General features: G+C 43.0%; 2 protein-coding genes across 3 annotated transcripts in view; both read left to right on the top strand.

Annotated features, from left to right (window-relative positions):
* Positions 1 to 14,452, top strand: part of exosc7 (exosome component 7) — a 36,774-nt gene that overhangs the window by 15,381 nt on the left and 6,941 nt on the right. The gene's annotated exons all lie outside the window — the stretch shown is intronic.
* On the top strand, positions 9,330 to 14,162 carry LOC311061202 (thimet oligopeptidase-like; the record flags this gene model as incomplete). The annotated part of the gene is made up of 2 exons (XM_084079758.1): positions 9,330 to 11,186; positions 14,127 to 14,162. 2 exons carry the CDS (start codon positions 9,330 to 9,332, stop codon positions 14,160 to 14,162), a joined length of 1,893 nt encoding a protein of 630 aa, XP_083935884.1.

Genomic DNA, 14,452 nt, shown 5'->3' with positions numbered 1-14,452 from the left:
TTGAAAATCAACACAACAGGGAAGTGCCAAGGTCAAACAAGGTCAACCGGGTGATGCATGATCCGATTTTGCCCCAACTTGTCATAGTACTGTACATCTAATGTGACCATTTTAACTTCATTTTACTTTTATGTGAAGCACATTGTAATGTATGAAAGTTAAAGCAAAACACTGTAGACCATAAATGGGCAACTGGTGGCCCGGGGGCCACATGCGGCCCCAACCTTCACTTAATGTGGCCCGCAAGTTAATATCGGAATACTGATATATTATTGATTTCAGCTGTTACAATTCCAAACATGACCCACTTTAATTACTTCAGTCTATATTAGTAGCTTAATGACTAGTATTAAAATGTTATTGTCTTTTTTTATGTCCAATGTATTTGTATTCAAGTTCATAAAGTTAACATAAGTATAACTAAATGCATTTGAAATTAAATAGAAATGTTACTGTTCAGGATTCCATTAAAGAAATAGCAAAAATAGCAGATTTTTGCTACTTTTGTGTGACATAGAATGATGAAGTAGAGCATTAATTACGGAAAAAAAAGTTAAAATACAGAGATAAGAGGTTTCTGTACAGTATATGCAGTGTGGCCCTCTGGCGTGAGAGTGGAAATATAGTGGCCTTCTCCATCATCAAAGTTGGCCACCCCTGCTGTAGACCAATGTGGCTGTGTGTGTGTGTGTGTGTGTGTGTGTGTGTGTGTGTGTGTGTGTGTGTGTGTGTGTGTGTGTGTGTGTGTGTGTGTGTGTGTGTGTGTGTGCGCGTGCGTGCGTGCGTGCGTGCGTGCGTGCCCAGCGTTTACAGTGTTTCCAGCGTTTACAGGAGAAGAGAGAGCAGCAGAACAAGGAAAAGCTGAGGTACAAGAAAAAAGAGAAAGTAGGAGATAAAAACAAGGATGGCAACATTATCCCACCAGGTAAACATACTGAAATAGTCATTCATCTGTGATGAACAATCTAGAAAAGTAACCTAAATTAGAAATAGGAAGGTCTGAAAGATTAGATTTAAAGGTTTCAGTTAATGGGATTTGGGAGGCCAATACTTAGTTAGAATAAAATTTAATTTATACTTTATTTACTTATTTTTTGTTTATTTGATAGGGACAGAGCACGTTACAAACATCATTATAAAAATATAAGATGTAAATATATGCTGGAATTAGCAAGAATGCTAATTTACATCCATAGTCCCTAGGTAGATAACAAAAACCTTACAATGACAAGATGCAATACAAATGTAGCAATACAGAAGTAGAAAACAACTATAAACAATAACTAATAAATACAATATATTTCATCACACAACCATTTTGTCAAATGACACGGTATCATGACCCTGTACGGCCATAAGAGCGGTCACAGAATTCAATGCGTCGTCAGACTCCACTAAACCACTTATAAAAACTACAATGTATTTTGTGTTTACCATAACGGGCCCTGACTTAAAAGACACAACAAACTTTGGCTCCCAGTTTAGTTAAGAACTGCTGTCTTGGACCATGCCAGCAGATGGTTACAGGAGGCTCCAATAGGCTTGGTAACTCCTGTCAACGTCCCCTCTAGGAAAACCTCTGAGCAGCAAACCCAAGAATGTGTGGGTCTGTGGCCACTTGCTCGTGTACTGGGCTCAAGTCAGAGCTAAGTCCCTGGCCCCAGAGGTGGGTATTGAGCTGGGCATAGACCCCAAAGACGTGGCCATCTGGTGGAAGAGCAAACCGGGCATGACCTGGACCCAGCTCCTGCCCCTGCTCCGCCAACTGAAGGTGAAATGGCCCAACCCCGACGTGCTGATCATTCACCTGGGGGGAAACAACATGAGCACCAACAGCCCCACATATCTCCTGGCTTCTATGAAGAATGACCTGACCTTCATACGGAGCATCTTCCCACAGTGTCTGCTGGTGTGGTCCGACATCCTGCCCCGCATGGTGTGGGATCACTCGTCTAACACCCACGAGGTGGAGCTGGTCAGAACCACAGTGAACGGTCGCATGCACAGCATCATCAAAGAGCTGGGCGGGACCACTCTGGCCCATGACAACATCCGGTGCGGGTCCGACAGGGATCTGTATCGTCCCGACGGGGTACACCTGTCGTTGAAGGGAATCGATACGTTCAACTTGAACCTGCAGGGTTTTCTGGAGAAGTGGGAGATGGAGGTGAACAACAAGGGCTAGAGCTAACAAGTGTCCTTTGACTGCATCAATGTGGGGCAGAAAGCTTGTATCTCTGTAATCTGTAAAATATCCTTGCCCTTTTTCTGCCAGTGTGATATCTGAGATTTATTTTTGATTATGTTTAAGACATCTAATGTCCTCCATGGAGTTTCAGGAGAAAAATCAAATCATGTGGATCTCAAGATCCACATGGGAACAGTATGGCTCCGATGCGGATCTCAGACTTTATATGACCAGCCTGTGACTTCTTCTATGACATCAGTCATCTGACATATTTATGATGCATGACAGTAATTCTGTAGCTACTATGACTCCAAATTTGGGCAATGTTTCAGCCCGATCAGAGCCCCATTGACTTCCATTTAAAATTAAAGTGAAACATTTCAAAATGTATAAAACATGCGTGACATTTTTTGCGTTCTGTGGCATACTGGCAGTGTGAAAAAGAAATTTGACCGATCTTGTAGATTGGCTATTATTGTGTACCTTGAAATTTGGACACTGGCCGATACTGTATAGTAAGGCAGCCCTAATTTTTTGTTTGTTATTTGGAATCAACTGTAATTTGTCTTTATTTATTCTTCTTCGTGCAGCATTTATTTAATCATCATGCAAAACAACATTTAACTTTCAACTTTTCTTACTTTCTTACTTAGGCAGACGTTGCAATAAACTAATTAAATGTGAGTCAGAACTGATGGTGTAAAATATTGCCAAATAAATCTTGTAAAAATGTAGAAGATTACATAAAACATCTTTTATACTATATAGATGATTTAGAATCTAAATCATCTATACAGATTAAAGGCATTTCAGCTCACTTTTGGCCATAGCCAAGGCCATTCTTTACTTACAGTCAGGGGTGCAATGCTCAGTGGACGGGGTTGCACGCCGAGCAACCACTTATTTGGCCAGGGGGACGCGCAGGCACACGCATAGATTTAAAACTACTTTAAATTCACACTTCATCAAAGTTTACAAAGGCTCCCGACTCACGCCAGGTACATTAACATAGGAATTAGCCTATATGCATATCAATTGTCCATTGTGTGACCTGTACTGTAGGTGTTAAGCGACGTGCGCGTCACGTCATTAAAATAGAGAGCAACCACTTCTCAAATGAGCATAGCATCACTGCTTACAGTACTTTATATATTTGTTTATTTAGATGGGACGGTGTATATTAATGAACAATAATGTAAATACACCAGATTTAGCAGAGATCCTTATTTTCATCCGTAGTCTCCACAAACAAAACATATAAACAGGCAACAAAAACATAATATAGATGAATTCTAGTTTTTTCTAATACAACTGCTTAAACACAACAGTGTGGCTTCATGTGCTTCATGACCCTCTTATAGATGGCTTGACTCTGAAAGAGGCTGTCAGAAGTTACAGGCCTTGGGCATGACTATGCTTTAACGCTAGTGGATTCCGATGTTATACTAGACAGTCAAACATCAAGTGTCGATGACATCATCATATACTGTACATCATTTATGCCCATTGACTTCCATTATAATGTTAAAGTATTTCAAAAAGTATAGTGAGGTTTTACGTTAGTCTACTCGAGTGGCAGTGTGGTTTGTGAGAAAGACAGACAGACAGACAGACCCTTTTGTATACAGCTAGCCTTTCTGAGAGCCAAAAAGAACTGGGTGTATTTTATATAAACAATTAACAATTTCGGCATTTAGCAGAAGCCCTTATCCAGAGTGACTTATTACAAGTGTGAGTATGGTCACTTAAGTACAGTGCAAATAAAACAATTGAGTGCTTCAAAGAAACTAGGACTTACGGTATCAAACCTAGCATCTTTCTAAACAGATGCTATGTAGTAGTAACCTGCATATCTGCATAGTATGGCATCTATCAATCAGGTGGCAACAAAGGTATACAAGGAAAGAGTGCTAGGGGGTGAGGTGGAAAGTTAATGGAACACAATGTCTTTGGTTCTGATAATTTCTTTGATTTTTCCTCCCTCACTCCTGGATCATCTTTTTTATGCACAACGCAGATTAAGCGAGTAAAACTAAATTACAGCAATTCTCACAAATAATTACAATACTGGTCCCATTATGTAACAAAAAGTATTTAAGCTTTGCTACCTTCCAGACATAACCTTTTGGAAGTAGTGTCAAAAAGACCCAAGGACCATTCTATCCACATGACTCATTAAATATTGGCAATAAAAATGAAACAAAATAAATATTTTCGCATTAATATTTTCACACAGGGCACACTGACGTTGTTGGACCTGGGTCAAACAGACCAGTATTGGTCTTCCCACCCACCAAGATAACTGGTCTAGGCCTGGGAGACAAATGTGTGACAACTCTCAAAGCAGCCACTTGGTTTTCCACGGTCTATACGACGATCTGACAAGTGATGACCAGAATGTGGACCGACTCTCGCAGGTGAGTCTCCATACACACCTATAGAAATATTTACTCATATTTTGAGATGTCATCTTCATCTTCCTCAGGTCTAATGACACTGGATGTACACAACCTCTGGCTGCTGCTTCTTCTCCTGGAGACCTCCATTCTCTCTTGACTAGACTTAGAATCCCTGTGTCAGGTCCAGAGATTGGAGCACTGGTTCTCAACGTCGGTTCCGGGGACGACGGGGGGTCCAACTGGACCCTTTATTAACACTCACAGTGTAGATTGAGATAAAATTGGTATCAAATGGGAGTATTTACCTTGATCCGTGTTCTTGAACATTTTCTATGTGCTTAGTGTTGTTGTTGGGTCAAACTCAACTGCCACTGAAGCCGTGTTTGTTTGCGAATATTGTTTGTGTTCACTGCTGTCATTATATAGGGCCTTAGGCATGACGTAACAGAGACGTACACTAGCGCAAACCGTTGTCCAAATATGCACTTCTGGGCAGCCTACGATGGTTGTATAGATAGCCTACCACGCAGGCATCAGGTGCGCAAAACTGAGAGCCTTGTGATTGGCTGGACACTGGACAGAGCCAATGTGAACCAGACCAGGTCAGGCCAGGTTTTTCACTAGACCATGTGTGAAGATGATCATGATGCTTATGATGATGGCGAGCTAACCACAACCTACTTAGAGTGATTCGAATGTTCAACACTACTCTGGATCCCAGATCATTTGTTCTGCCAGGGCAGGTAGGACAATCTGCATCAGCCATACACTCACCCAATGCCTCCATCTCTCTCTCTCTCTCTCTCACACACACACACACACACACACACACACACACACACACACACACACACACACACACACACACACACACACACACACACACACACACACACACACACACACACACACACACACACACACACACACACACACACACACACACACACACACACACACACACACACACACACACACACACTCACACACACACACTCACTAGCAGCCAGCCAGTGTATGAGAGCAGCAAATAGAGAGAAAGTGACTCCACCTAACCGTAATGATTTGGTCAGGATGGCAAATTCAAGACTATGCAACATCATACACACCTGATAATGATCAGAATAAAATTATTGTACTGTACTGTATGGAATAAAATAAGAGAACAAGATATAGAAACAGAGAATGTGCAATGGGGAATGTACAGAATTAGGTGGTGGGGGGTATAATACAATACTGTACAAGACAACGTAATCATACTCAGATGAACATCAAGTTGACTTTGCATGTACATCTGTGCAGTAAGGCAAACCTGCTAAACATCAGTACACTTATCTATGTACATTTGTGCAAAGTAATCGTAATCAAGTTTTTTTTTCCGAGCATTGTTATTTACAGATGAATGGTGCATACTGTTCTACTTTTTTCTTTTCCTTTTTATTTTGTTATTTCGTATTATCAGGTCTGCTGTCTCCCCCTTCTCAAATAGCAACTGTAGCCAGCAATGTGACAAGTGAAAAGGCGTTCCAAGAGAAGGGGCGTTCCTGTGCACATCTTCTACAGTCCAGTGTGTACACAACAGTTCCTGTGTATATTTGATTATGAGCTGGAATCATGGAAGTGCCTCTGAGTGACCAGGAGAACAGAGATGTCTCTGAGATCAAGAAGAGCTTCAACCGGCACCTCCACTTAACCCTGGTGAAGGACAGGAACGTGGCGACCCCCAGGGACTACTACTTGGCCCTGGCCCACACTGTCGGGGATCACCTGGTGGTTCTCCACCCAGCAGTACTATTATGAGAAAGACCCCAAGGTAGGAACTGCAATGGTGGGAGAAGTACTCAGATGTTTTATTTAACAAAAAGTAGCAATACAACAATGTTGAAATATTCTAGTTACAAATAGAAAATCCTTAATTCAAAATTTTATAGGAGAAAGGTACAGAAGTGGCATCAAAATATACTATACAGTATACAGTACCAAATGTAAAAGGACTCATTATACAGAATGGCCCATTTCAACATAATTTTGGATTATAGTTAGTATAGTAAGTTAGTGCTGCGGAGCTTACATCATGTTTTTTTTTTCAGGGTTAGGGTTAAAAATGGCAAAGAAAATGGAAAAAAGTGCATTTTTAACAAATAATTTGCTTTCACACGCCACAAGGATAGTGTGTGTGTGTGTGCGTGTGCGTGCGTGCGTGCGTGCGTGCGTGCGTGCGTGCGTGCGTGCAGTATGTGTGTCTATGTGTGTGTGTCTGTGTGTGTGCTAGTTGGCTGGGGAGGTGTAGGGAGTTTGATCACTGACAAGCTGCAGTTGAGCCAGCAGCTGCTTAAAAAGACCACCTACTGTTGAAGGATCGTGGCCTTATGTGATTGGATGGTGAATGCACACAGTAAAACTATTGGAGCAGTAAGCAACCTTTCTGTGAACTAAGAACCTTTATAAACCTTATAAACAAGCTGTCAGAGACAGCTTGTGTGAAAGCACCTGTACGTGTGTGAATAAATGCATGTTTTACTAAACCAAGTTCTCAGGTGTCCCCTAAACTAGTAATTGCGAACGCAGCGGAAGGAGGCGCGCCCGCGCAAGTGAGCTTACTATGAAACCGTGCTCGAGTTGTGTGTCTGTGTGTCTCCCTTATTGGCTGCTGACAGATCTCAGAGTGCACTGCTGAAATCAGCCTGCCCCTGGGTGACTAATTACACTCCTCTGAGAGAAATATAGCAGCTACAGTAAAAAAAAAAAAAAAAACATCTAAAAGCATCTACACAAGTTCATCTATTGGGATATCTAAGAATTCCATGTCATTTGTGCATATTTCAGGCCGGACGGCAAGTTGAAAACGCCTTTGTTTGAGGACAGTTTCAGAAAGCTGCGTTCGCTTCCCGCGTTCACGCGTCTTACTTGTGATACAACAGTTTTGTACCTTCAGGTTAAAATTCACACAAAACAATTGGCATCAGCTGATATGGAAGGAAAATGATCAGGTTGGCCTAAACAAAAAATCTTATTGATGCATTCCGACAAAAGCAACTAATGTTTTGACCTCTGCTCAAAGAACTGTGAAGGAGACTTGAGAGCTTAAGGTGTGTGTGTGTGTGTGTGTGTGTGTGTGTGTGTGTGTGTGTGTGTGTGTGTGTGTGTGTGTGTGTGTGTGCGTGTGCGTGTGCGTGTGCGTGTGTGTGTGTGTGTGCGCGTGCGTACCTGCGTGCGTGCGTGCGTGCGTGCGTGTGTGTACGTCCCTCCATGTGTTCTACCAGAGAGTTCACTAACTGTCTTTGGGTTCTACATTAAAAAAGAATGATGTTCTATTTATTATCTATTTTGATTTTACATAACAGATATGGTCGCTCTCAGAGAATATTTTTTGACATTTCAAGTGAAATGATTCACTGTATGGAATTTGGGCCAAATTATTCAATGAATCACAAATATTGATTGGGGGGGGCCATGCCAATTTTGAGGGCCCTTGCCCCTTGGCTGTAGTTTTGGGGTGAAGTAGCAGGGTCATATAACGCATGTCTTTGTTTTACCCCTCTGCAGCGGGTTGTTCTTTGCAACTCAACCACCTCTGCTGTGCCCTACCAGGAGGACATGATACTGGGGACAAACCCACAAACACCAGGAGCATTTCCAAATAGGTAGGTTGGTTTGTTTATTTCATTAAACTGAGCAGAGGATGAGTGGATATTTATTTTGCATCCTGTGATATTTCATGCCACATTTTTCACCTTATTCCAAGATTTTTTGAAAATAGCAGTTCAAATAGCAGTGAAAATTTACAAGCTTGTAGATTATGGAGTTAAATATTATGGAGTTACATTTCAAAACTGACAGTCAACACACACACACACACGGATGGACAGACGGACGGATCATAGTCTTGGCCATGCCTTCGATGTGACTGATATGCCTATATGGAGATCTCGGTATCTCGTATATGGAGATCTCGGTATCTATCAGTCCTTGTCCCTACTTGCATTTATTGTAAGATTTCCCAACAATGGCAGTATGCGGGAATATGGCATAAAAGGTCATCTATGAACTTTCTAAATATGGACGTCTTCCACTGCCGTGCCCAAATATGCTATCTATGGACATTGGACATCTCTGATATCATATGGCATATGTAAGGTCAGAGCATTATGGACATTTACATCATGGAAACATCACATAAAATCTTATATGGCGGGTGTCCAGCTGTCACTGGGGTTAGCTGTTGCCATGGTCACATCCAATGACAGGGTGTGGCTGTTTCCCGGCTGACTGTCCCGATCAGGCTTATCTGTTGTTGCTGCTGTTGCAGCAGCTGCATTGAGTGTCCTCTTATAATATGATGATGGGTTCATCTATTTTATAGATGAACCCGTCATCATCTGTGTACGGTCTGATGTCATACTGAGGTCAGCACGTTGATGTTTCCATATATGGACACTCAGAGAGATTTTGTGTTGACTCATCTAGCGTATGTGATGTCAGAGCCTTTTATGAAGTGATGTCACAATGAGTCAGCGCTTGCTCCGAAACAGCCCGATGTCAGTCACGTTGATGTTTCCATATATGGACACATCCGCTTTGAGATTATCCAAGAAGTAGTTCTTGGATAATCTCAAAGCGGCTTTCGGATCTGGTTAAACAACCAGACGATTATCTGTTTTACACAGCAACCCTCCAAAGGTGTGTGACATCTAACTTGTCACTCAGACAGACAGAGAGCTCAAATAATGATTTCCACTAACATGGGACCTACAGAAGAGGTGGTTCTAAGCAGCCCTCGCGTTTGCAATGAGAACCACCTGCGCTGGGATCTAAGCCCTGAACAGTTCCAACAGATGTCTGACGAGCTCATTGCCAGGACCAAGAAAGTGTACGATAAAGTGGGTTCCCTTGACCTGGACAGTGTCACCTTTGACAACACCCTGAAGGCCCTGTCCAACGTGGAGGCAGAGTACACTGTGCAGAAGAACATGTTGGAGCTCCGTTGCTATGTGGCTCCCAGTAAGGAGGTGAGGACCGCCAGCACAGATACATGTAAGAAGCTGTCTGAGTTTGACGAGGACATGAGTATGAGAAAAGACGTCTACCAGAGGATAGTAGCTCTTGGGGTGAAGGTGGACGAAGGCAGTCTTACTACAGAGGATAAGCGATACATGGAGAGACTGCTTGGGGATAGTATCAAAGAGATACAAGACAAGATGAAGCGTATGGAGGTGGATGCAGACAGTCTTACTACAGAAGAATACATAGAGACATGTATGGAGACAAACATGGAGACAAGAAGAAGAGGACTGCATCTCCCGCAAGAGAAAAAAAACAATATAAAATGCATTAATGACAAGATGCGTTTGTGCTTTGCGGCGATCGATGACGAAGATACGAAAAACAAGAATAACAAGGTAACTTGGGACTCTTCCATCTTGAAGGAGTTGGTGAAGTTACGTGCTCAGAAGAGTGCTTTGCTGGGCTTCAAAACCCATGCTGACTTTGCCCTGCAGAAAAACATGGCAAAATCTGCCAATACGGTCTCCATCTTCCTGGAGGAGCTGGCCCATAAGCTGCCATTTGAGCTACACAATACAATACATCCTGTGATCCTTCCCATACAGTTAATGGAGTATTTTCCAGTGGAGGTTGTGACCCAGGGTCTGCTGGACATCTGCCAGGACCTGCTGGGTCTGTCGTTCAGCCTGGTACATGCCGCCCCCGCATGGCACCCTGATGTCTCTCTGTACAATGTCACCGACAGCTCCTCTGGACAGATAGTCGGACAGTTCTATTTGGACCTGTTCACCAGAGAGGGAAAGGTCCTTCCTTATAAGGGATTTTGCCAACCCCTGCAGCCCAGCTGTCTGCTGCCTGATGGGAGCAGACAGATTGCTGTTGCTGCCTTGGTGACCAACTTTAACAGACCCACGGCTGACGCCCCTTCCCTCCTGCAGCATGGCGATGTGACGAGGTACTTCCATGAGTTTGGTCATGTTATGCACTACCTCTGTGCTCAGACGGACTACGCAATTTTCAATTCATTCAACGTGGAGTGGGACTTTGTCGAGGTTCCAGCGAATATGTTGGAGAACTGGGTTTGGGAGAAAGAACCACTACAGAGAATATCCAAACACTACAAGACAGGAGCTCCAATTCCCGACGACCTGTTGGACGAACTCATTGAGTCTCGCTTCACACAGCACAACCTAGGTCAAAGTATAGTCTCCGCTAAATTTGACCAGGCTCTTCACACTGGTTTGGACCCAGCTAAGGAATATGCCAGGCTTAGCCAGGAGATTCCAGCTATATTGGGCCCCCTGATATATTACTATGATGGACACTACTATCGCTACCTGTGGAGTGAGGTGTTCTCCCATGACATGTTCTACACCCGTTTCAAACAGGAAGGAATCATGAACCCTAAGGTGGGTTTGGACTACAGAAACTGCATCCTGAAGCCTGGTGGTTCTAAGGACGCCTATGAGATGCTGAAGAACTTCTTGGGTCGTAAACCCAATCAGGAAGCATTCCTCCTGAGCAGACAACTCTTGGACGAAGATTCTGAGTTTGATGAGGACATGAGCATGGTAGACGTCTACCAGAAAGAGGATGTACTTACACAGCAGCGGGGGGGGGAAAAGGGGAGGGGGAAAGAAAAGAAAATATAGCTGCAAGCAGCGATAATACGGGGCCAGAGAGAGAGAGAGAGAGAGAGAGAGAGAGAGAGAGAGAGAGAGAGAGAGAGAGAGAGAGAGAGAGAGAGAGAGAGAGAGAGAGAGAGAGAGAGAGAGACACAAATGGAAACGGAATAGATTGGAGAGAGAGAGAGAGAGAAAGACATGGAAACTGAATAGATGAAGAGAGAGAGAGAGAGAGAGAGAGAGAGAGAGAGAGAGAGAGAGAGAGAGAGAGTGTAAGACATGGAAACGGAATAGATCGAAGAGAGAGAGAGAGAGACATGGAAACGGAATAGATTGAAGAGAGAGCAAGAGAGACATGGAAATGGAATGGATTTGAGAGAGAGATGGAAACATAATGGATTCGGAATTCGGACTGAGAGGCTGCAACACTACCTATATTGCTACAGCTTTGTCCAGGCTGATTTTGTCTGTTGAAGATCATAAACTCTTAGCCTGGTAAACCCTCCCTCCGGAAATCTCATTTCAATTCGATTTCAGAAAGGAGTCTGGTCTGAAACGCCTTTCTGCAATAATCGCTGTGGGCTGGAGTTGGGCGGGAGTAACACCGTTGACTGACAACCCCTTCAACCAATGATCGTTTTTCCCCTTCAGCCAATGAGCAGTTCAATTTGACGAGCTCCAGACTATGTGAAGGCACTCGCACAAACAACAATGGCTGCCGTTCGTCTTTTTTCGGCGGCTCTCAGGCTGCACTCGGGTTCATTCGGGCTCACTCGAACTCGCCACCTGATTGGCCAACTGTCGCTGTCAATCACAGAACAATGAGCGACGACGCTGATAGGCTCGTCGGCTCGGCGAGCAGAGCGATTATTGGAGAAAGGCGTTTCAGACCAGACTCCTTTCTGAAATCGAATTGAAATGAGATTTCCGGAGGGAGGGTTTACCAGGCTAATAAACTCTTGCCTTCTGTCACGAACCAAGCCCCTGTTTCACTAACACTAAGATCACTCGTTCACAAACCTTTTACCAATAGAGAAATTGTATGTCTCCTCGAAACCGAAACCAGTGAAAGCGGCCGATCTACAAGCTCACAACACGTTGCTATCTGAAAAGTTGTGAGATTGTAGATTGGCTACTTTCACAATGAAGTACGTCATACATTGAAAAAACGTACTCTCAAATAAGCATTTCAGGTTATCTTTACCATTTGCACATGTATTCATTGATACAGTCATGTTGTTTGCAATTCAACTTAAATGAAGTCTGCATCAAGTGAGGCTTGAACTGGCGGCCTTGAGATTGAGAGGCACTCATTTAAGGGAGACGCCATTGGACCAACAGACAAGGACCTGTGAAAAAGGAGATCACACAGATGATACAGTTTCACGCAAATAGCTGAAAAATCCTGGGTTTAAGTGTTTTTTCAAACTGCTCAAAATTGCGGACAATCTAAGGGCGGAGCTTACTGGTCAAAGCGATAGATGTGTTCCTCATGAGTCAAGGCACAAGTGTAAGCAAGTTTCATGACTTTCGGCCAAACGAGGCATGACTTTTGCCTGTATAAAGTTTGCATTTTCAAAAAATTGCTACAGCGCCTCCCTTTGGCCAATTGGAGTGAGATTGGTTTCAGTGATATTTGGAATGAGCCTCTACATTATCGCAACGTTTCAAAGAAATGTGAGTCTTGCATGTATGTGTTAGGGGCAGATGAATAATTTTCATAAAACTGCAATAGTTAAAACCTATCTCCTCCTGGGATTTTTCTAAGTGAAAAAATGCAGAAGTTAGGAGCCAATGACTGTTTTTCATATAATTCAAAATGGTGGGAGATCTAAAGGTCAGAGGTCAAAAGTCAGAGTGTGAAAGTTGTTCAGCATGAGGAGACGCATATGTGTATCCAAGTTTCATGGCTGTTCAAAGTTGGGATTTTTCAATTGAGTCATAGCTATAGCGCCACCTTTGGACGAAAGATTGTGAGAATTATTTCTCGATCGTTTTTCATGACCATCTACCATATGGCCGACTTTCGTAAAAAGCGACAGCACGGTTCAGCCAGAACTGTGAAAACTGGCAGAAGAACTAAAATAAAGGGAATCTTAAAACAGGTCCAGAGCTGAGAGCTCTGGCCCAGTAAAAAACACAGCAGCTGATCTGCAGCTTCAAGACAAACCCGATCCACAAGACCACAACATGTCGTGGATGGAACACATTGTGGGCTTGTAGACTGGCTGTGTTTTCCATGGGACACAGTTGTGCAACGAAAGCATAATCATGTACGACCCACAGCACAGCAGATACACGACTCGCTCGATACGGTAGAAAGGCAGCGCTGAACTGAATGTACGCACGTATAATCACACAACAATGTCACTTTATTTGATTCAAAACGATAACATAGGCAAAGCTGAAAAAGGAAAAAAAAACTTAAAAAAATATGTAGATATAAAATTCAATAGGTTCGAATGGATTGAACCTACGTGGGTAATTTCTGGCCATTTTTAACAGGCCTACTCTCCACCCACTCCATCCCCACTACCCCTGTTTGACTCTGAACTGACTGCCCCAGCCTCTATATTTTTCACTCTTCATAGCAGTAATTGATTGGTGATTGTATGACGTTCTGTATAGTAGTGTGTATATCTGTCTGTCTCTTATATGTCATCATGATTTGTGTGCATGCTGGGGATCTCATCTGAGTCTTCCAGTTTAGTAGACCTTGTATTGTGAATTTGTACTTCCATGCTGTTGTTCTCATGTCTAAAAGTACTTCAACCATCCATCCTTGGAATATGAGGGGCAAGAAATAAACATGTATTTAAAGAAAAAGAAAAGTGATTTTGTACCTACACTTAAAAAGAAAAAGAAAAAAGGATGTTACAATAGTTGTTATGTGTTTCCACACGGACTCAGTTGATGGGAACACACCAGAGCAGCCAGGCTGACTGAGGCAGGCTGTACATGTTATGCTACGTTATGGCGTACGTCCCACCATTAACCTCGCGTCACCAGTCTTTCCACCTAACCCACCATATAGGCCTCGGTCTGTCTGATTGCTTTCTCTTCTCTGCTCTCCAGGGCAGTGTTGCCATATTTTGTGAGAGAAATAAGCAACCAGGTCTAGGAAAACAAGCCCAAAAGAAGCGACATCGCCACATGAGCGCTTTATAAACCAATATAGCTATACCGATCTACAAGCTTGTAGATCTGCTATTTTCAAAAACTCTTGAAATAAAATG

This window comes from Gymnoscopelus microlampas, assembly GCF_963454915.1.
Source record: "Gymnoscopelus microlampas genome assembly, chromosome: 15".
NCBI classification, from domain to species: domain Eukaryota; kingdom Metazoa; phylum Chordata; class Actinopteri; order Myctophiformes; family Myctophidae; genus Gymnoscopelus; species Gymnoscopelus microlampas.
Note: the sequence above shows the minus strand (reverse complement) of the source record. Positions and strands in the feature narration are given on the sequence as shown.